The following is a 23,551-nucleotide window of genomic DNA, read 5'->3' as shown; positions in this document are numbered from 1 at the left end:
GAAAATAGACAAAACCTATTCTTTCATTTAGTTTAACCTTGAGATCCACTGGAGATGAGTAAAAGAGGCATTGACAGTAAGCTGCAGGCATGCAACGATATATACTAAAAATAAAGTCATTGGTTGGATTAGGAGGAAAAAAATATAGGGTTTATAACAGTGCTCCCCATTCTTATGGAAATTCATAAAGTAGAACAAAGAGGCATAAAAGAAGATAGCTTAAAAGTGTTTCAAGAAAGCATCAAAATATATCAGTAGGAACAAAGCAATTAGTTGATACTCCTGCTTTATATTTTTTATATATATATAGATATATATATATATATCTCTATATATAGAGATATATATAGATATATATATATATATCTCTATATATAGAGATATATATATATATATTTTTTTTTTTTGAGACAGAGTTTTGCTCTTGTTGCCCAGGCTGGAGTGCAATGGTGTGATCTTGGTTCACTGCAACCTCTGCCTCCCAGGTTCAAGCGATTCTCCTGCCTCAGCCTCGTGAGTAGCTGGGATTACAGGCATGCACCACCATGCCCAGCTAATTTCGTAGTTTTAGTAGAGATGGGGTTTCTCCATGTTGGTCAGGCTGGTCTCAAACTCCTGACCTCGTGATCCGCCCGCCTTGGTCTCCCAAAGTGCTGCGATTACAGGCGTAAGCCACTGCGCCCGGCCTTACTTTAGACATATTAATACCCGAAAAGTTGTCTAAATACTATTTATACATTGAAATGTATTTTCCCACTGAATTCCCATGTAATCTCAGTAGATGTTTAGTAAGTAAAAAAAAACTGGCTGCCACACAAATTATAAAATTACATTCAAGAGTGTTACCATTAACTTTAAGATGTAGTTTTCTCTAACAGACAACCCACAGAGTCATAATTGGTATTTTTGTTTAAAGAAAAAAATTTTTAGCTTGAAACAGTTTCAAAGTTACAGAAAAGTTGCAAGAATAGTTGAAATAACTTACATACATCAAAATGTAGAAAGTTTTAGAAGACAACAGACACCATTTACAGAACAAGACAAGAACAAACAGAAAGAAGATGTTTATTTTATACACCCATACACACACATGAGGAAAATGATTAAAGTGTACAATACTGCTATACTGTTGTGGTAGACAGACTTTAAGGTCACCACCAAGAACACCATCTCCTGGTGTTCAGACTCCTGCATGCATACAATCCTCTCCCCTTGAGTGTAGGCAAGTCCTGTGACTTGCATCTAACTAATATGGTAAATGTGATAGGAGATCACTCTTGTGCTTCTGTTTCACGTATGTGTAAGATTCTGTCTTGCTAGCAGATATACTGGACAAACTGCCTCTCATTGACTTTAAAAAAGCAAGCTGGCATATTTTAGTGCATGGCCATGTTGGAGAAGCCACATAGCAACAAATGGCATGTGAGCTCTAGGAGCCAAGAGTGGCTCCCAACAAGAAACTGAAGCCCTCACTCTTGCAGATGCAAGGAGACTAAGTCTGCCAACAGCCTGAGGAAACTTGGAAATGCATCCTTCTCCATTTGAGCCTCTGATAAGTCTGCAGCCCAACTGACACCTGGATTATAGCCTTCTGAAACCCTGAGCAGAATACTTAGCTAAGCTGTGCCCAAACTCCTGATCTAAAGAAACTGTGATAATAAATGCATGTTTAAGCAATTAGCATTTGAGGTCATTCATTACACAGCATAGAAAATTAGTATAACTATTTAAAAATCATACAAATCATTACAAAAATGATTATCCATTACAAACATGGGGGAAAGAAATGAACAAGCAATTTTGAAAAGAAATCTAATTATCGGCCAGGCGTGGTGGCTCAAGCCTGTAATCCCAGCACTTTGGGAGGCCGAGGCAGGCGGATCACGAGGTCAGGAGATCGAGACCACGATGAAACCCCGTCTCTACTAAAAATACAAAAACAAATTAGCCGGGCATGGTGGTGGGCGCCTGTAGTCCCAGCTACTCAGGAGGCTGAGGCAGGAGAATGGCGTGAACCTGGGAGGCGGAGCTTGCAGTGAGCCAAGATCGCACCACTGCACTCCAGCCTGGGCAACAGAGCAAGACTCCGTCTCAAAAAAAAAAAAAAAAAAAGAAATATAATTATCAATAAATACATTAGAAGATGCTCAGGTCACAATTACTCAAGGAAATGCCAATTTTAAAAGTCTGGTATTATTAAATGTTGGTCAGGGTATGTAGAAAGAGATATCCTGGTGTTACTTTAGAGCTTCCACTTCTAGGAATCTACCTAGAAAAAATGTACACATAAGAATAGACTTTATTTAATCATTCTCCTACTAAGAGACATTTAAAGTGTTTTGGATTCCTCTTCCATTTGAAACACTCCAAACTCTGACTAGGGAACAGGCAACCTATCAATAGAAAACTCAATATGAAGTTCTTGCATAAAATTCTCTGATAAAGGGCCTATATAAAAGTAGTAGCCAAAGCACTCAACAATATAATATGAACATTTTATATAGTCAGTCTCTAAGAGAATAACCTACCAGCCATCTAGTAAGTCAATAAGTAATGTCATCAACTGTTATCAGGATATGTTCAATAAAAATGACACAGGCATGAATTTCTATGATGCTATAACCACAGCTAACATTTATTGAGAGTTCATTACATGCCAGGGACTGGCCTAAGTGCTTTACATGTATCATTTTATTCGGTCCTCACAATAACCCAGTGAAATATGTAGTCTATTATTTTCATTCTACAAGTGATAAAACTGTGGTTGAGAAAGTTAAATAATTTGCCAAAGGTCACACAGCTAATAAATAGTAGAGCTGGGATCTGAACTCAGACAGTCTGACTCTAGCACCTACACTCTTTACCACTAAGCTACTGCTATTTTATACTTTAGGTAGACTTGTATATAAAATGAAGGTTAATCACCACTGCTCAATTATGATAGAGAGCAATAATAATTAACAAAAATTTCTATGAAGTTCTCTGTGTTTTCAGAAACAGAAGGTTTAATATATACCGTATCATAAAACCAATGAAGGGTACAGCTGACCTCCTCCTTCATAATACAAAGAGAAAGCTATGGAAACGAGACCATATGAAAACGAACACCTAGGCCGCACATGGTGGCTCAAGCCTGTAATCCCAGCACTTTGGGAGGCAAGGGGGGTGGATCACGAGGTTAGGAGTTCAAAACCAGCCTGGCCAAGATGGTGAAACCCTGTCTCTCCTAAAAACTACAAAAATTAGCCAGGCATGGTGGCAGGCGCCTGCAATCCCAGATACTTGGGAGGCTGAGGCAGGAGAATCGCTTGAACCCAGGCAGCAGAGGTTGCAGTGAGCTGGGATCACGCCACTGCACTCCAGCCTGGGCAACAGAGTGAGACTCCATCTCAAAATAAAAAGAGAAAACGAACACCTAAATACTCATTCCTTCCACAAATTTTTATTGAGGGTCTACGATGTGTCATGCCCTATACTAGATTCAGGGTATTCAAAGGTGAACCAAAGGGATGCGTGAAATTTTCAGAGTTGAATACAAGTCCTATTATTGTAGGCATCTCCCTTTGGTCCCCTTTTCAGCTCTGCAAATTCAGCCATCAGCTACTGCCAAAGCTCTCCTCTATTTATATCTATAGTTACAATCATAGTGATCTTTAGCGAGAGAAACAGTGGATGAGGGAACAGGGAAGAAATGTTTTTAGCCTATGATGGTGCTTCCATAGTTTATGTCCAGAGGACATATAGACATTCAGAGTTTTATCATCAACGTTCTAGTTCAGCATCATAGCCCACCTAACTAAGTATACGAATTAACTTTCAGGACTATCAAATTTCAAAGACAGGCCTACAAAATGCAAGGCAATATATATGTGGCACCAGTATGCAAGAGATGAAGATGTTCAAGATGAAGAAAATAGCGTGTTGTCCTTCTAATATTTTCAAACAATCTATATTAACTATGATAAACAAGAAAAACAAGTTAAAATTATCATACCATTGTTTGACCGGTAAATTAAAAGTAATTTCTTGCCAGTGTCTCTGAGCTTCATAATCACCAAACATAGGTGGTTTTCCAGCACCTAAGATCAAAGGTAAAAAGAGCAAAACAACAATGTACTTTAGCATATCAGTGATTTTTATTTCCTTATGAAAATTGTGTAAACTAGAGAGGCAGTGTAGGTTATCGAAAGAACACAGGAGTTACCAAGAAAGTCAGAGAGATAAAATCTGAATTCTAGCACTGCTGGCACACTGCTGGAGTGACACTGGGCAAATTACTTAATCTCCCTAAACTTCAGCACATTAAACACAGGATCAATACAATTTCCCTACTGCGGACTACTGGAATATATAAGATAATGGATATAAAATACCCAGCATAGTGCCTGGCACACAGTAAACATTTAATAAATAGACGCTATTGTTAACATTACAGTCATCCCTCAGTATCTGTGGGGGATTCATTCCAGGACCCCCCACTACCACAGAAACCAAACTTCATGGATGCTCATGCCTTATATAAAATGCCATAGTATTTGCATATAACCTCTGCTCATTCTCTTGTATACTTTAAATCATCTTTAGATTACTTATAATACCCAACAATGTAAAATGCTACATAAATAGTTGTTATACTGTATTGTTTAGGGGATAATGACAAGGGAAAAAAATCTGCATGTTCAGTACAGGCACAATCATCCTTTTTTATTTCCTGAATATTTTCTTTTTTTTTTTTTTTTTTTACCTAAACTTTTTTTTTTTTTTAATTATACTTTAGGTTTTAGGGTACATGTGCACAATGTGCAGGTTTGTTACATATGTATCCATGTGCCATGTTGTTTTGCTGCACCCATTAACTCGTCATTTAGCATTAGGTATATCTCCTAATGCTGTCCCTCCCCCCGCCCACCCCACAACAGTCCCCCGGGTGTGATGTTCAGAAATGATGCCGCATACCTACAACTATCGGATCTTTGACAAACCTGACAAAAACAAGAAATGGGGAAAGGATTCCCTATTTAATAAATGGTGCTGGGAAAACTGGCTAGCCATATATAGAAAGCTGAAACTGGATCCCTTCCTTACACCTTATACAAAAATTAATTCAAGATGGATTAAAGACTTAAATGTTAGACCTAAAACCATTAAAATCCTACAAGAAAACCTAGGCAATACCATTCAGGACATAGGCGTGGGCAAGGACTTCATGTCTAAAACACCAAAAGCAATGGCAACGAAAGCCAAAATTGACAAATGGGATCTAATTAAACTAAAGAGCTTCTGCACAGCAAAAGAAACTACCACCAGAGTGAACAGGCAACCTACAGAATGGGAGAAAATTTTTGCAACCTACTCATCTGACAAAGGGCTAATATCCAGAATCTACAATGAACTCAAACAAATTGACAAGAAAAAAACAAACAACCCCATCAAAAAGCGGGCAAAGGACATGAACAGACACTTCTCAAAAGAAGACATTTATGCAGCCAAAAAACACATGAAAAAATGCTCATCATCACTGGCCATCAGAGAAATGCAAATCAAAACCACAATGAGATACCATCTCACACCAGTTAGAATGGCATTCATTAAAAAGTCAGGAAACAACAGGTGCTGGAGAGGACGTCGAGAAACAGGAACACTTTTACACTGTTGGTGGGACTGTAAACTATTTCCTGAATATTTTCAATCCATGGTTGGCTGAATCCACAGATATAGAACCCATAGATACAGAGGGCTGACTGTACTCAATAATAATTATGTCCAAGCTTATTTTTACTTCATAAGGCTGTCAACTATACTGCCCAATATGTATCATAAAATAGTAACACGAGTATCTGCATTTTATAAAGGACTTTTTTTTTTTTTTGAGACAGAGTCTTGCTCTGTCACCCAGGCTGGAGTGCAGTGGCACAGTCTCAGCTTACTGCAACCTCCACCTCTGGGGTTCAAGCGGTTCTCATGATTCAGCCTCTGGAGTAGCTGGGACTACAGGCGTGTGCCACCATTCCTGCCTAATTTTTGTATTTTTATTAGAGACAGGTTTCACCATGTTGGCCAGGCTGGTCTCAAACTCCTGGTATCAAGTGATCTGCCTGCCTCGACCTCCCAAAGTGCTGGGATTATAGGTATCAGTCACCACGCCCAGCCATTACAAACGACTTTTATAAACTATACATAACTTAAGGTCAAGTATAGGGTCAAAAACAGACTATACGTTACAAAGACATAAATTAGATCAGGATTTGCTGTCAAGTAAGTTGTATAAAAACTACTGCTTTATGGTTTGATTATTTTAATTTCAAAATTGCAAATAAGGGATAATGGATTTGTAATAACTAACACTTGATAGTGCTTACTATATGCCAAATACAACAAACCTATGAAATAGGTATTATCTGGCCAGGCGTGGTGGCTCACACCTGTAATCCCAGCACTTTGGGAGGCCGGGGTGAGCAGATCATGAGGACAGGAGTTCGAGACCAGCCTGACCAACATGGTGAAACACTGTCTCTACTAAAACTACAAAAATTAGCCGGGCATGGTGGCACATGCCTGTAATCCCAGCTACTCAGGGAGGCTGAGGCAGGAGAATCGCTGGAACCTAGGAGGCGGAGGTTGCAGTGAGCCAAGATCACACCACTGCACTCCAGCCTGCGTGACAGAGTGAGACTCCATCCAAAAAAAGAAATAGGTATTACCATTATACCCACTTTATAGCTGGGAAAACAAAGGCAATGGCCATTCACGTAATAAGCAGCAAAGTCTGGATTTGAATCCAGGCAGACTGGCTCCATAATCCATGCTCTTAGCTCCTATTCTGTAATGCCTCATAAGTTGTTTAAGTAGCTTTTATTCTTAAATCATTTAAAATGACATAAAGGTGGCCGGGCATGGTGGCTCACGCCTGTAATCCCAGCACTTTGGGAGGCCGAGGCAGGTGGATCACGAGGTCAAGAGATCGAGACCATCCTGGCCAACATGGTGAAACCCCGTCTCTACTAAAAATACAAAAAATTAGCCAGGGTGGTGGTGGGCATCTGTAGTCCCAGCTACTTGTGAGGCTGAGGCAGGAGAATCACTTGAACCCGAGAGGCAGAGGTTACAGCGAGCTGAGACTGCGCCACTGCACTCCAGCCTGGGTGACAGAGCTAGACCCCATCTCAAAAGAAAAGAAAGAAAAAAAAAAAAGATGTAAAGGTATCTCCATTTAGTAAAGAGTAAACACTCACTCACTATTTAACTACCAGTTGATTACAAATTGTGAGAAGACCCAACGAGGTACAGTATAATCGCAGCTTTTTAAACTGTCATGTAACATAAAAATCACATAGAGTCAAATATACTAATTAACCCATTAGGAAGGTGTGCCATATTGAAGAATGACATATTATTGCTCACTGAAATCCAATCCAGATTTTCTCCAGTTTTAGAACATTACATGAAGTGTTTGTATTTAATTGTTGAATTATACCAATATTCTTTAAATGCTATAATCTCTAAGAAGATATTCCCACTAATGAGACAATCATGGAAAACGCAGATTAACTTTTCTATAGCATATATACATTGAGTGATTTACACAAGAAATTAACCATTGTATACACGCATGTGTGTGTGTCTCTGTCTCTCAGAAAGAAACATGTCTTATTAAGTTTTATATTCTCAGAATTAATAGCACCTAGTAGATTCTCAATGCCACCCTCATAGGTTATCAGTGAATGTTAATACAGCAAGGATGTTTAAGTTCAAAAGACTTGAGCTTGTGAGTCCCTGATTTTTCACTTACTGATCTGCAACTTAATTTGTGATGGCAGACCAATTAATTTTGCCGAGGCTGCTTTAACACAGTGCCATATATGAGTTCTCACCCAAAAACTTTTCTTTTTTTTTTTTTTTTTTTGAGACGGAGTCTCGCTCTGTCGCCCAGGCTGGAGTGCAGTGGCGCGATCTCGGCTCACTGCAAGCTCCGCCTCCCGGGTTCACGCCATTCTCCTGCCTCAGCCTCTCCGAGTAGCTGGGACTACAGGCGCCCGCCACCACGCCCGGCTAATTTTTTGTATTTTTAGTAGAGACGGGGTTTCACCGTGGTCTCGATTTCCTGACCTCGTGATCCGCCCGCCTCGGCCTCCCAAAGTGCTGGGATTACAAGCGTGAGCCACCGCGCCCGGCCTCCAAAAACATTTTTAAGTTACTATCTGGCACTTTGAAATTCAAAGTTTCTGTTCATGCTTCTTATTCCATATTCTATACATCTATTTCTATCAACTCATATCCAACCTTCAAGCATCATCTGAAATCCTAAATCTTCCATGAAGCCTTCCTTCATAAATTAAAAACATATTGATCACTAACTACTTACTTCTCATAATACTTATACTTTCAGTTACCATATGTTTTATCATATGACTATACTATTTCTTAACTGCTAACCAGAAAAGAATTTTATATTCTATACGCAGAGAAACTGATTTTCCAGTGTCCAAAGGAAACACTGCTAGGCATATAGTACATTAAAATCTTGCTTAATTAAACTGGAAAGGAAGAATAACCGACAATAATAAAAATTTTTTTAAGAAAAGAATTCCCAAAGAATTAATTGCATTTTTGCATGTGTATTCTTTGTCTGGGGGGGCAGGGTGAGGGGCAGGGAGGGATATAAGTTTCTATTTTAACGAATACAACCATTGAATATGGCTTCTTTGGGGCTGGGAAGGAGTTGACTTTTCTTTTTATTTGTTTTGTTTTTGTTTTCAGTCCACTGGGATAATAAAAGTCAGAGAGAATCTTAAGTAATTTCCTATACCTGAAGAAATCCAACTATCTGGATTTTCTGAAATTGCTCCAGACTTGTGGTCAATGTGGAAGAATTTCTTACCATTCTCTAACAAATAGAAGAATGGATAATGACTCTCTTTAGGGTTGGGAAACAAGTTCCTATTCAGAGTCTGACCTACTTCAATAAATTCAGCTGACACTGGCTATGAAATTAGTACTTAAGTTTTTAAAACTGCTAAAGTGCCCTTAAAGCAACCCAGAAGGACAACCCAACTGTACCTATGGGAGCTTCACTTGGGAAGGGCAAAAAGGATTCCTTCCGCAGTGTTTCATTCTACAAATTCATTTACATAAGATTCAGAATTACATAAAGAAAACACACTAATGTATATTTACTCAGCTTCAATTCTGTCTCATTCTCAGAAAAATGGGCTTAAGCACTACTTAAATGTTCATTTTATTAATTGTTAAACTATTCATAATTATGTTTGAATTTTAAAAACAAGTAGTTTTGTTGTTAACAATACTTATTAACTGCCTTTAAATTAAGATTTTAAACATTTTAGAGAAAAGAATTTGGCTAAAATTTTCCATAATAAAATCTTCCTTTTGGCAGGGTGTGGTGGCTTATGTCTGTGATCACAGCACTTTGGGAGGCAAAGGTGGGCAGATCACCTGAGGTCAGGAGTTCAAGACCAGCCTGACCAACACGGTGAAACCCCATCTCTACTAAAAATACAAAAATTAGTTGGGTGTGGTGGCGCATGCCTGTAATCCCAGCTACTTGGGAGGCTGAGGCAGAAGAATCAACTGAACCTGGGAGGCGGAAGTTGCGGTGGGCCGAGATCACGTCATTGCACTCCAGCCTGGGTGACAGAGCAAGACTCTGTCTCAAAAAAAAAAAAAAAAAAAAAAAAAAAATCCTTTTATATATTCCATGCAATGGGTTAAGTAGAAAGAAAACTAAGCAGTTAAACAGAACACAGTCATACTTTAGTAATGACTGATGTGCTACAAAAACTGATTCTCTATAACTTTCTCCTCAAACAGCCAATGCAGCTTTGGGGAAAAAAAGTTATTGAAATAAAATGACTTTCCCAGGCTCAAGTGTTGCCATTTGCCTTAAAGACACTGGTAACACTTTGGATCAAGTACAGAGGAACTGTGAATCTCTACAAGAAACGGTAAACCATCAATACTAAAATCAAAATTTTTCTACTCCCCATGGATTGTTTAAAAGCAACAAACAGTATTTATTCAATATTTTTAGGTCTCTGAAAATTAATGTATATAAGCTTCTCTAAAAACGTAAGGGATAGACATTTCAGAAAAAATTAAATTACAATAATATACATAAGCCATTTTCCTAAATAATACATACATTTCCAAAGGAGGAATAATGCATTAATACCAAGCAAGCTAACCTGAGTTTCCACACTTGAATGTGATGGAGTTCTGAACATGCAACTCCAAAATCTGGCACCTTGGCATATTGAATATTTTAAGCTAAAGGAATTTGAGGAAGGGCAGGTGCAGGAAGAACTGACCATCCCCTGAAGCAGATCATAAAATCCTCATGTGAGAGGTGCCCTCCCTATACCCAGAGAAAAGAAGCATCTTTATCTCCAAAGGTGAAAGGATACCCAGAGGAACCAAAATGAACAGGTTTTGCCAAGTTTCCCCAGTTTACTACTCTTGACTCACAGCCTATTGTCCTATCACATCTTCTACAACTCTCCACTCTTCATAGAAGTTAGTATAAAAACACTCAGGTTTAACTGTTTCTTCGGGTCTTCATTTCCTTCTGAAGGTTTCAAACTTATATTCAATAAATGTGTATGTTTTTGTCTTGTTAATCTGTCTTTTGTTACATGGGCACAGTAGAGAACCTAGATGGACAGAAGGAAAATGTATTTTTCCTCTCCTGTAGGTGCTTCTTAATTATAATCTTAAAATAAGATAAACCAAAAGCAAACTAAAATAAGCATATTAAAAAACAAACTATGGCAGAGAAGGCAGAGCAGGATGGCCAAATAGAACCCTCCGGCGACTGTTCCCCTGGCAGGAACACCAAATTCAACAACTACCCCCACAAGAAAGTACCTTCATAAGAACCAAAAATCAGTTGAGCAATCACAGTACCTGGTTTTAACATCATATCAAGGAAAGAGGCACTGAAGAGGGTAAGAAAGACAGTATAGCATTGTCAACATCACTTCTCTCCCATTCCCCAGCAGCAGCTGCATGGTATGAAGAGGGAATCTGTGTGTTTGGGGAGGCAGAGTGCAGTGACTATGGGACTCTGCACTGGAACTCAGTCTTGCTTGTCACAGCAGAAAGCAACACAGGGCAGAATTCAGCTGGTACCTATGGAGGAAGCATTTAGGCTAGTCCTAGCCAGAAAGGAATGGTCCATCCCACCAGTAAGAACCTGAGTTCCAGATAGGCACACCACTATAGGCTAAAACACTCTGGGGTCTTAAACAAACTTGAAAGGCAGTTTAAACCACAAGGACTTCATAGGCAAGTCCTGGTGCTGTGTCGAACTCAGAGGCAGTGGACTGGGGGTGCATATGACCTAGTAAGACACCAGCTGGGGCAGCCAAGGGAGTGCTTGCATCACCCCTCCCTCAACCCCAGGCAGCATGGCTTGCAGCTCCAGGAGAGACTCCTTCCTTCTGCTTAAGGAAAGGAGACTGGAGAGTAAAAGAGGACTTTGTCTTGCAACTTAAATACCAGCTCTGCCACAGCAAAATAAGGTAACAGGCAGAGTCCTGAGGCCCACATTCCAGGCCCTAGCTTCAGGCCACAGTGGAGTAGAGCACCAGGCAGACTCCTGGAGTCCCGGATTCCAGGCCTGGCTCCCGATTAAGGTTCCTAACTCCAGGCCTTGGCTCCCAGACAGCATTTCTGACCCAACATAGGCTGTGGGTTGGAGAAGCTGCCACCCTAAGGAAAGGACATAAGCCTGGCTGGATTCAATACCTGCTGATGAAGAACCATGGGCCTTGAGTGAACATCGGCAGGAATCAGGCAGTGACTGCCGCAGGCCTTGGGTAAGACCCAGTGCTGTGCTGGCTTCAGGTCTGATGTAGCACAGTCCCAATGTGATGGCCACACGGGTACTTTTGTCACCCCTCCTCCAGCTCCCATCAGCTCAACGTGGAGAGACAGACTCCATTTCTTTGGGGAAAGTAAGGGAAAAGAACAAGAGTCTTTGTCTGGTAATCGAAAGAATTCTCTCAGATTTGTTACCCAAGACCATCAAAGTGGTACCTCTATGAGCCTGCAAGAGTCACAATGTTACTGGGCTTGGGTTGCTGCCCCCTAATGCAAATATGGCTGCAGCGACCATGGATGACAACACTCAACTCCCTTTGAAAACTTGGAAAGCCTTCCCAAGAAGGATGGGTATAAACATCACCCAGACTGTGATGACTACAATAAATACCTAACTTTTCAATATCCAGATGAATATCCACAAGCATTAAGACCATCCAGAAAAACATGACCTCACCAAACTTAATAAGGCACCAGCAACCAATCTCAGAGTGATAGAGGTATGTGACCTTTCAAACAGAGCATTCAAAATAACTGTTTTGAAGAAACTCAAAAAATTCAAGATATAACAGAGAAGGAATTTAGAATCCTATCCTTAACAGAGATGGAAATAATTTGTTAAAATCAAGCAGAAATTCTGGTGCTAAAAAATTCAATTGACATACTGTAGAATGCATCAGAGTCTCTCAACAGCAGAACTGATCAAGCAAAAGAAAGAATTAGTAAGCTCGAAGGCAGGCTATTTGAAAATATACAGTCAGTAGGCCGGACGCGGTGGCTCACGCTTGTAATCCCAGCACTTTGGGAGGCCGAGGCGGGCAGATCACAAGGTCAGTAGATCGAGACCGCGGTGAAACCCCGTCTCTACTAAAAATACAAAAAAAAAAAAAAAAAAATTAGCCGGGCGTGGTGGCGGGCACCTGTAGTCCCAGCTACTCGGAAAGGCTGAGGCAGGAGAATGGCGTGAACCCGAGAGGCGGAGCTTGCAGTGAGCCGAGATTGCGCCACTGCACTCCAGCCTGGGCGACAGAGCGAGACTCCGTCTCAAAAAAAAAAAAAAAAGAAAATATACAGTCAGTGGAAACTAAAGAAAAATAAGAATGACAAACGAAGCATGCCTAGAAGATCTATAAGATAGCCTCAAATGGACAAATCGAAGAGCTTTTGGTCTTAAACAGGTAATAGAGAGAGAGAGAGATCAGTGTAGAAAGTCTATTCAAAGGGATAATAACTGAGAACATTCCAAACCTAGAGAAAGATATCAATATTCAAGTACAAGAAGGTTATAGAACACCAAGCAGATTTAATGCAAATAAGACTACCTCAAGACTTTTTAACAGTCAAACTCCCAAAGGTTAAGGATAAAGAAAGAATCCTAAAATCAGCAAGAAAAAAGAAACAACATACAAAGGAGTTCCAATACATCTGGCAGCAGACTTCTCAGTAGAAAGCCACACAGGCCAGGAGAGAATGGCACAACATATTTAAAGTACTGAAGGAAAAAAAACTTTTATCCTAGAATAGTATATCCAGCAAAAATACCCGTCAAACATGAAGGAGATATAAAGATCTTCCCAGACGAAAAAGCTGAGGGATTTAATCAACACTAGACCTATCCTACAAGAAATGCTAAAGGGAGTTCTTCAACCAGAAAGAAAAGGGCATTAATGAGCAATAAGAAATCATCTGAAGGTGCAAAACTCACTGGTAAATAGTAAGTACACAGAGTATTTTAACACTGTCAGTAAGGTTTGTAAACTACCCATATCTTGAGTAGAAAGACTAAAAGATGAACCTATCAAAAATAATAACCATAACTTTTCAAGACACAGACAGTAGAATAAAATATAAATAGAAACAATAAAAAGTTAAAAAGCAGGGGAATAAAGTTAAAGTGTAGAGTTTTTGTTAATTTTCTCTTTGCTTATTTGTTAGTTTTTACAATCAGTATTAAGTAATCATTAGCTTAAAATAATGAGTTATAAGATGTTATTTGCCAGCCTGGGGAATATGGCCAAACCCCCATCTCTACAAAAATACAAAAAACTAGCTGGGCATGGTGGCATGTGCCTGTAATCTCAGCCACTTGGGAGGCTGAGGTAAAAGGATAACCTGAGTCTGGAAGGCGGAGGTTCCAATGAGCCAAGATCACCTCACTTAGGCCAGGCGCGGTGGCTCACGCCTATAATCCCAGCACTTTGGGAGGCCAAGGCGGGCAGATCACTTGAGGTCAGGAGTTTGAGACCAGCCTGGCCAACATGGTGAAAACTCGTCTCTACTAAAAATACAAAAAAATTAGCCAGGCATGGTGGCATGCACCTGTAATCACAGCTACTCCAGAGGCTGAGGCAGGAGAATCGCTTGAACAGTCTGCTGCCTACAAGAAACATACTTCATTTATAAAGACACATATAGACTGAAAATAAAAGGATGGAAAAAGATATTCCATGCAAATGGAAACCAAAAAGAGCAGGAGTAGCTATACTTACATCAGACAAAACAGATTTCAAGACAAAAGCTATAAAAAGAGACAAAGAAGCCGGGCGTGGTGGCTCACACCTCTAATCCCTGTACTTTGGCAGGCCAAGGCAGGCGGATCGCCTGAGGTCAGGAGTTCAAGACCAGCCTCGCCAACATGGCAAAACCTCGTCTTTTCTAAAAATACAAAAATTAGCTGGGCGTGGTGGCACACACCTGTAGTCCCACTACTTGGGAGGCTGAGGTAGGAGACTCACTTGAACTCTGGAGGCAGGAGGTTGCAGTGAACCGAGATCACACCACTGCACTCCAGCCTGGGCAACAGAGTAAAAGACTCTGTCTCCAAAAAAAAACAAAAAAAGAGAAAGACAAAGAAGGTCATTATATAATGACAAACGGATCAATTCAGCAAGAGACATAACAATGGTAAATATATATGCATCCAGCACTGGAGCACCTAGACACATAAAACAAATATTATTAGAGCTAAAGAGAGGGTCTCCAATAGGGTAATAGCTGGAGATGTCAACTTCAGCACTGGACAAATCATCCAGACAGAAAATCAACAAAGAAACATCAGACTTAATCTGCAGTGTAAACTAAATGGACCTATCAGATATTTATACAACATTTCATCCAATGGCTAGAGAATATACACATTCTTCTCCTTGGCACACAGATAGACCATATGATAGACCACAAACAAGTCTTAAAAAAATTCAAAACACTGATATCATATCAGGTATTAACCACAATGGAATAAAACTAGAAATCAATAACAAGAGGAATTTTGGAAAGAGTACAAACATATGGAAATTAATCAATATGATCCTGAATGACCAGTGTGCCAATGAAGAAATTAAGAAGAAAATTTAAAAATTTCTTGAAACAAATGAAAATGGAAACACAACATACCAAAACCTATGGGATACATGAAAGCAGTACTAAGAGGAAAGTTTATAGCAATAAGTGCCTATGTCAAAAAAGTAGAAAAACTTCAAATAAACAACCTAATGATACATCTTAAAGAACTAGAAAAGCTCCAGCAAAATAAACAGAAAATTAGTAGAAGAAATAGTAAAGATCAGAGCAGAAATAAATGAAATTGAAAGATCAACGAAACAAAAGTTGGTTTTTGAAAAGATAAACAAAATTGAGACACTTTTAGCCAGACTAGGAAAAAAAGAAAGAAGACTACAATAAATAAAATCAGAGATCAAAGAGGAGACATTACAACCGATACTGCAGAAATTCAAAGGATCACCAGAGACTACTATGAGCAATTATATGCCAAAAAACTGGAAAGCCTAGAAGAAACTGATAAATTCCTAGACACATACAACCTACCAAGACTGAACCAGGAAGAAATCCAAAACCTGAACAGATCAATAACAAGCAATGACATCAAAGCAGTAATTAAAAGTCTCCCAGCAAAGAAAAGCCTAGAACCTGACGGCTTCACTGCTGAATTTCACCAAACATTTCAAGAAAATTCCTAATATCAGTCCTATTCAAACTATTCCAAAAAATAGAAGAGGGAATACTTCCAAACTCATTCTACGAGCTCAGTATTCCTAATAACAGAACCAGAGAAAGACATATTAAAAAAAGAAAAAAAAAACTACAAGCCAATATCCCTGATGAACATTGATGCAAAAATCCACAACAAAATACTAGCAAACTGTATTCAACAGTACATTAAAAAGATCATTCATCATTACCCCACAGATAAATCCCACGGATGCAAGAATGGTTCAACATATGCAAATCAATCAGTGTGGTACATCAAATCAACACAATGAAGGACAAAAATCATATGACCATTTTGGTTGATGCTGAAAAAGTATCTGATACCATTCTGCATCCCTTCCTGACACAAACCCGCAAAAAATTGAGTTTAGAAAAAAACATACCTCAACACAATAAAAGCCATATATAACAGACTCACAGCTAGTATCACACTGAATGGGGAAAAACTGAAAGCCTCTTCTCTAAGATCTGGAACAAGAGAAGAATGCCCACTTTCACAACTGTTATTCAACATAGTGCTGTTAGTCTTAGCTAGCGCAATCAGACAAGAGAAAGAAAGGTCACCCAAACTGGAAAGGAAGAAGTCAAATTATCCTTGTTTGCAGATGATATAATTTTATATTTGGAAAAACCTTAAAACACCATAAAAAAACTATTAGAACTGTAAAACAAACTCAGTAAAGTTGCAGCATAAAAAAATCAACATACAAAAATCAGTAGTACTTCTGTAGGCCAATGGTGAACAATTTGAAAAAGAAATTTTAAAAATCCCATTTACAATAGCCACAAATAAAATTAAATACCTAGGAATTAACTAAAGAATAAAAGATCAGGCCAAGCACAGTGGCTCAAGGCCAGGCGTGGTGGCTCACACCTGTAATCCCAGCACTTTGGGAGGCTGAGATGGGCAGATCATAAGGTCAGGAGTTCAAGACCAGCCTGGCCAACATGGTGAAACCCCGTTTCTACTAAAAATAATAATAATAATACAAAAATTTTTCAGGCGTGGTGGCATGCGCCTATAATCCCAGCTACTCAGGAGACTGAGGCAGGAGAATTGCTTTAACCTGGGAGGTGGAGGTTGTTGTGAGCCAAGATCATGCCATTGCACTCCAGCCTGGGTGACAGAGCGAGACTCCGTCTCAAAAAAAAAAAAGAAAAAGTAAAAGATGTTAATAAAAAACTATAGAACACTGATGAAAGAAATTCCAAAAAATGGGAAAATATTCTATGTTCAGGGATTGGAAGAATCAATATCATTAAATGTCCATTCTACCCAAAGCAATCTACAGATTCAATGCAATCTCCATCAAACTACCAATGACATTCCTCACAGAAATAGAAAAAATAATCCTAAAATTTATATGGAACCACGAAAGATCCCAAGTAGTCAAAACTATCCTAAGCAAAAAGAACAAAACTGGAGGAATTACATTATACTGACTTCAATTTTACTACAGAGCTATAGTAACCAAAACAGCATGGTACTGGCATAAAAACAGATACCTAGACCATGGAACAGAATAGAGAACCCAGAAACAAATACACACATCTACAGTGAACTCATTTTTGACAAAGGTGCCAAGAACATACACTGGGGAAAAGAGAGTCTCTTTGGGGGAAAATTGGATATCTATATGCAGAAAATGAAACTAAACGCCTATCTCTCATCATATACAAAAATCAAATCAAAATGGATTAAAGACTTAAATATACGACCTCACACTACGAAACTGCTACAAGAAAACATTGGGGAAACTCTCTAGGACATTGGTCTGGGCAAAAATTTCTGGAGTAATACTCTACAAGCACAAGCAACCAAAGCAAAAATGGGCAAATGGGATCCATCAAGTTTAAAAGCTTCTGCACAGCAAAGGAAACAATCAACAAAGACAGAACCCACAGAATGGGAGAAAATATGCACAAACTACCCATCTGACAAGGGATTAACAACCAGAATATATAAGGAATTCAAGCAACTCAATATGAAAAAAATCAAATAATCCAATTAAAAAATGGGCAAAAGATCTGAATACATATTTTTCAAAAGAAGACACAAATGTCAAACAGGAATACGAAAAAGTGCTCAACATCACTGATCAGCAGAGAAATGCAAATCAAAACTACAATGAGATATCATCCCACTCAGGTAAAATGGCTTTTATCCAAAAGACAGGCAATAAAGGAAATCCACATATTGAAAAGATAGCTCCACTCTTACATTTATTGCAGCACCGTTCACAATAGCCAAGATTCGCAAGCAACCTAAGTGTCCATCAGCAGACGAATGAATAAATAACATGTATATGCAATGGATTCAGCCATAAAAAAGAATGAGATCCTGTCACTTGCAACAACGTAGGTGGAACTGGAGGTCATGATGTTAAGTGAAACAAGCCAGGCACAGAAAGACAAACTTTCAATATTCTCACTCATTAGTGGGAGCTAAAAATTGAAACAACTGAACTCTTGGAGATGAAGAACAGAATTATGGTTACCAGAGGCTGAGAAGAGTGGGTGGGGTGGGGAAGATTAATGGGTACAAAAATATAATTACACAGAATGAATAAGATCTAGTATTTGATAGTTCAACAGGGTGACTGCAGTCAACAATAATTTATTGTACCATTTTTAAATAACTAAAAGTATAAATGGAATGTTTATAATACAAAGAATAAATGCTTGAGGTAATGAATACCTCATTTACCCTAATGTGATTATTACACATTATATGCTTGTGTCAAAACATTGCATGTTAGTCAGGTGCAGCGGTATGTGCCTATAGTCCTGGCTACCTATAAGGCTGAGGGAGGAGGATCGCTTGAGCCCAGGGGGTCAAGGCTGCAGTGAACCATGATGGCACCACTGTACTCCAGCCTGGGTGACGTAGTGAGACACTGTATCTAAAAAATAAAATAATGGCCAGGCACGGTAGCTCATGCCTGTAATCCTAGCATTTTGGGAGGCCAAGGTAAGCGGATCGCCAGGCGTTCAAGACCAGCCTGGCCAACATGGTGAAACCCCATCTCTACTAAAAATACAAGAAAAATTAGCTGGGCATGGTGGTGAGCACCTGTAATCCCAGCTACTCGGGAGGCTGAGGCAGAAGAATCACTTGAACCCGGAGACAGAGGCTGCAGTGAGCTAAGATTTCACAACTGCACTCCAGCCTGTGCTGGAGCACAGGGCAATGGAGCCAGACTCTGTTTCAAAAAAATAAAAATAGGCTGGGCATGATGGCTCACGCCTGTAATCCCTGCACTTTGGGAGGCCAAGGCGGGTGGATCTCCTGAGGTCAGGAGTTTGAGACCAGCCTGGCCAACATGGTAAAACCCCGACTCTGCTAAAAATACAAAAACTTAGGCAGGATGCGGTGGCTCACGCCTGCAATCCCAGCACTTTGGGAGGCCAAGACGGGCGGATCACGAGGTCAGGAGCTCGAGACCATCCTGGCTAACATGGTGAAACCCCATCTCTAACAAAAATACAAAAAAATGAGCCAGGCGTGGTGGCGGGCGCCTGTAGTCCCAGCTACTAGGGAGGCTGAGGCAGGAGAATGGCGTGAACCCAGGAGGCAGAGCTTCCAGTGAGCCAAGATCACGCCACTGCACTCCAGCCTGGGCGACAGAGCAAGACTCCGCCTCAAAAAAAAAAAAAAAATACAAAACTTAGCCAGGCATGGTGGTGCGCGCCTATAATCCTAGCTACTCAGGAGGCTGAGACAGGAGAATCGCTTGAACTCGGGAGGCAGAGTTGCAATGAGCCGAGATCGTACCACTGCACTCCAGCCTGGGTGACAGAGTGAGACTCTTGTCTCAAAAAAATAATAAATAATAAATAATCAGCTGGGCGCTGAGGTGGGCAGATCACTTGAAGTCAGGAGTTCGAGACCAGTCTGGTCAACATGGTAAAACCCCATCTCTACTAAAAATACAAAAAATTAGCTGAGCGTGGTGGCGCATGCTTGTAGTCCCAGCTACCTGGGAGGCTGAGACAGAATTGCTTGAACTGGGGAGGCAGAGGTTGCAGTAAGTCAAGATGGCACCACTGCACTCCACTCTGGGTGACAGAGCGAGACTACATTTCAAAAAATAATAATAAAATAAAAATTTTAAATAATAAAAATATAAATAAAATAAAAATAAAAAAAATTCATGTGACCCATGAATATGTACATCTACTATGTACACATAAAAATTAAAAATTTAATTTTTATGGGTACATAAAAAAATTAAAAGCAAAAAACTTTTAAAAAACAACAAAAAAGAAATTATGAGCTGGGAGCAGTGGTACAAGCTGAGATATTTTACAATACATAAAAATGATGCATTTCTATTGGAAGGCTAGGTGGGAGGACCACTTGAGGCCAGGAGCCCAAGGTTACAGTGCCTGATGATCACATCCTGTAAATAGTCACTCTACTGCAGCTTGGGCAACATAGTGAAAACTCACCTCTTAAAAACAAAACAATACAAATTAGGATACCAAAAATAGTATTTTAATCAACAGAAGGAAAAATATCTCAGCAGAATCACAGATGTTATTCATTAATTCTCCCAACCTCCGATGACACATAAGTCCCTCACACATGAATGCTAAAAATGTTATATTCTTTACGATGGAGTTGAGTTCTATAATGGAATCTCTCCCCTCCCCTCCCCTCCCCTCCCTTCCTTCTTTTATTTTCTTTTAAACAGGGTCTTGTTCTGTCACCCAGGCTGGAGTCCAGTGGTGTGATCATGGCTCACTGTGGCCTTGACCTTCTGGGCTCAAGGGATCCCACCTCAGCCCCCACTATCAGTAGCTGGGACTACAGGCATGCGCCACCATGCCCACCTAATTTTTGGGTTTTGTTTTTGTTTTTGTTTCTTTGAGACGGTCTCGCTCTGTCGCCCAGGCTGGAGTGCAGTGGCGAGATCTCAGCTCACGGCAAGCTCCGCCTCCCGGGTTCATGCCATTCTCCTGCCTCAGCCTCCCTAGTAGCTGGGACTACAGGCGCCCGCCACCACGCCCAGCTAATTTTTTGTATTTTTAGTAGAGATGGGGTTTCACCGTGTTAGCCAGGATGGTCTTGATCTCCTGACCTCGTGATCCACCTGCCTCGGCCTCCCAAAGTGCTGGGAATACAGGCGTGAGCCACCGCGCCTGGCCAGGTTTTGTATTTTTTATAAAGACAAGGTTTCCCCATATTGCCCAGGTTGGACTCAAACTTTTGGGCTCATGCGATCCACCTGCCTCGGCCTCTCAAAGTGCTGGGATTATAGGTGTGAGCCACTGTGCCCAGCCACCATTTTTCTTAATGTTTAGCATTTTTATTTTCCTTATCTGAAAAATGACAAAAATATATCATAGCCATCTACAAGAAGCCTTCAAATAATCTACTAATGTGCAATAACAATATTGTTCTTATATAGTAACCCAAAAGGAATCTGATTCTGTTGATTTTCCTAGGGACAATTTAAGAGCAGGGTTTAAAATAAGTAGCTGGAGTCCTGTTTTCTTTTCCAAATGAGAAAAGTAATTGAGTAAACTCAGTTCATGAAAGAAATGTCAGGTTAAGTAATATATGTAAGTCACAAGAATAGAGAAGTATTGGATGAATTGTCCCCTCCTGAATTCCCATTAAGCATTTGATTATATATACCAGCAATACTGAAATAGTATCATTTAAAAATTTATAGTATTTTATCCTATACTCTGATTTTAGTTCTTTTCAACTTCACCTTAAAATAAACAAGAAAATAATATATGTGTCACAATTAGGAGACAAAAGAAAAACTGGAAAAAAGACTGCAAACTAAATAATCACCATGAATTACTACCAAATTCAGAAAAGGGGATGACTTTCCAATGGACCAATTATGGACTAAAAGTAATATTATAAGTTACATATTTTATATAACAACTTCTAATTGAACCTTTCCTCAGCCCTTCTTCCCCCACTTCAGCCACCAAACTACTTCCTTTCTTCCGTTCACAAACAAACTTCCTGAAAGCTGCTATGCCCATTTGGTAACTACCATTCAGTCCTCAGTTCATTACAGTCTGGCAACCAGGAGGTTCACATGGCCTCCTATAGATCCCTTGTCTATTTTAAATTTTCATCCTTTTTGACATGTCTATAGCTTGACACTGTTGGCCGGTCCTCATTTTGTAAAGTTCTCTGGTTTCTTGGCTTCTAGAAAAACAAACTCTCCAGATGCTAAGCCTACTACACAGTTTCTTCTCAGTCTCCTTTAATCATTCTCCCTTCTCTCTGGAGATGATTAGTGGTTAAATCTGTTTTCTTCTTGCACAAAAGTTGCTTTTGTTGAGGGGCAAAAGCAACTCCTAAACCTTCAACCATCATGTCTATTAACCCTCTGTAAACACTAGAATAACTTATGGAGCTTTTAAAAATATAGATGGCACTTCAGTTTCCAGCAATATGTCAGATAAAGGGTCCAAAAACATCTCCAGTAAAAATCCTAGTTAACACTGAATAAATAATGTATATAATATAATGTTTCACATATGATGTTTTCGATATAATGTATGATTTATATTTGTTTTTATATATTAATAATATAGTATTACATATCCTACTTTTATAAATATATAATTTTAATATATGGCTGAACTAGCAGTAACATGAAAGAATTCCTTAGAGGCCCCAGAAACAACAGCGAAGTGTAGATTCAGAGAAGTAAGCATTTGCCTTGAGGGTATCCGATGATCTCTGGTGGTCAATAGCCTGGCTACCAGGAGCCCTATACAATCAGTAAGGAGGAAAAGCCTGGGATCTGAACGGGTAGGAACTCAAGGTCAGAGAACCCTCTACTACAATTTAAAATACAATGCCTTTAGGGAGATAGTGAAGATAGTACTCCTCGGCCTTGGCTCCTGGTAGTACGGGAAAAAGGAAAAAGAGTCCTAGGAAAATTCCTAACCATATGCCTGCATTTGCCCAGGTTGGGGCCTGAATTCACACCGAGTACATGACCCAAAGAAACTTTAAGTTGCTAATTTAGTTTGATTTTTGTTAATAGTGCCCCAGGTGCCTACCAGGAAGCAACATAAACCCTATGTGGAAAAATGCACAGGAAACTCAAGCCTCAAAGAATTCCCACAGATAGAAGTTCCAAATTACATAAACTCACAATTTTATTAAAAATCACTAAGCTCATGAAGAAACAAAATACCATGAGCTAGGGTCAGGAGAAACAAAAAACTATGAAATCAGAATGCAGATACAGGAATTTTTAGATAAGGAACATAAAATAAGCATGGTTCAACGGCTTAACAATACAAAAGAGACCTTGAAAGTATGCTGAAGGAAAAAGAGTATCAGAAATGATCAAGATCTAAAAAGGAACCAAAGAGAACTTCTGGAAATAAAAAATATAATAACTGAAACCTTAACATTCAATGGGGAGTTAAAAATAAAAACAAATTAAGCACAGCTAAAAAGTAATGAACAGGAAACCAAATTTGATGATTATAAAGGAAGCACTGAGAAGAAACCCCGAGATGGAAAATACAAGAGATTATGAAACACAGAAGACAGAATGAAAAGACCCAACATACATCTAACAAGAGTTGTACAAGAATAAAAATGAGGAAGATACAATATTCGAAGAGATAACTGAGAACTATAAAGTCAATGAGAGAAAGAGATTATTGTCTATTTTATTCTCTGTGGCATCACTAGCCCTTGGCACATAGT

General features: G+C 39.4%; 1 protein-coding gene across 2 annotated transcripts in view; it reads right to left on the bottom strand.

Moving 5' to 3' along the window:
* ALG6 (ALG6 alpha-1,3-glucosyltransferase) overlaps nt 1–23,551 on the bottom strand; it is a 71,673-nt gene that overhangs the window by 36,774 nt on the left and 11,348 nt on the right. For both annotated transcript variants that reach the window (XM_030812944.1, XM_030812943.1), the window contains exon 3: nt 3,995–4,079. In XM_030812944.1, the coding sequence (XP_030668804.1) occupies nt 3,995–4,079 (85 nt within the window). The remainder of the gene's footprint in view (nt 1–3,994; nt 4,080–23,551) is intronic.

Source organism: Nomascus leucogenys, chromosome 5, assembly GCF_006542625.1.
Source record: "Nomascus leucogenys isolate Asia chromosome 5, Asia_NLE_v1, whole genome shotgun sequence".
Lineage (NCBI taxonomy): Eukaryota > Metazoa > Chordata > Mammalia > Primates > Hylobatidae > Nomascus > Nomascus leucogenys.
Note: the sequence above shows the minus strand (reverse complement) of the source record. Positions and strands in the feature narration are given on the sequence as shown.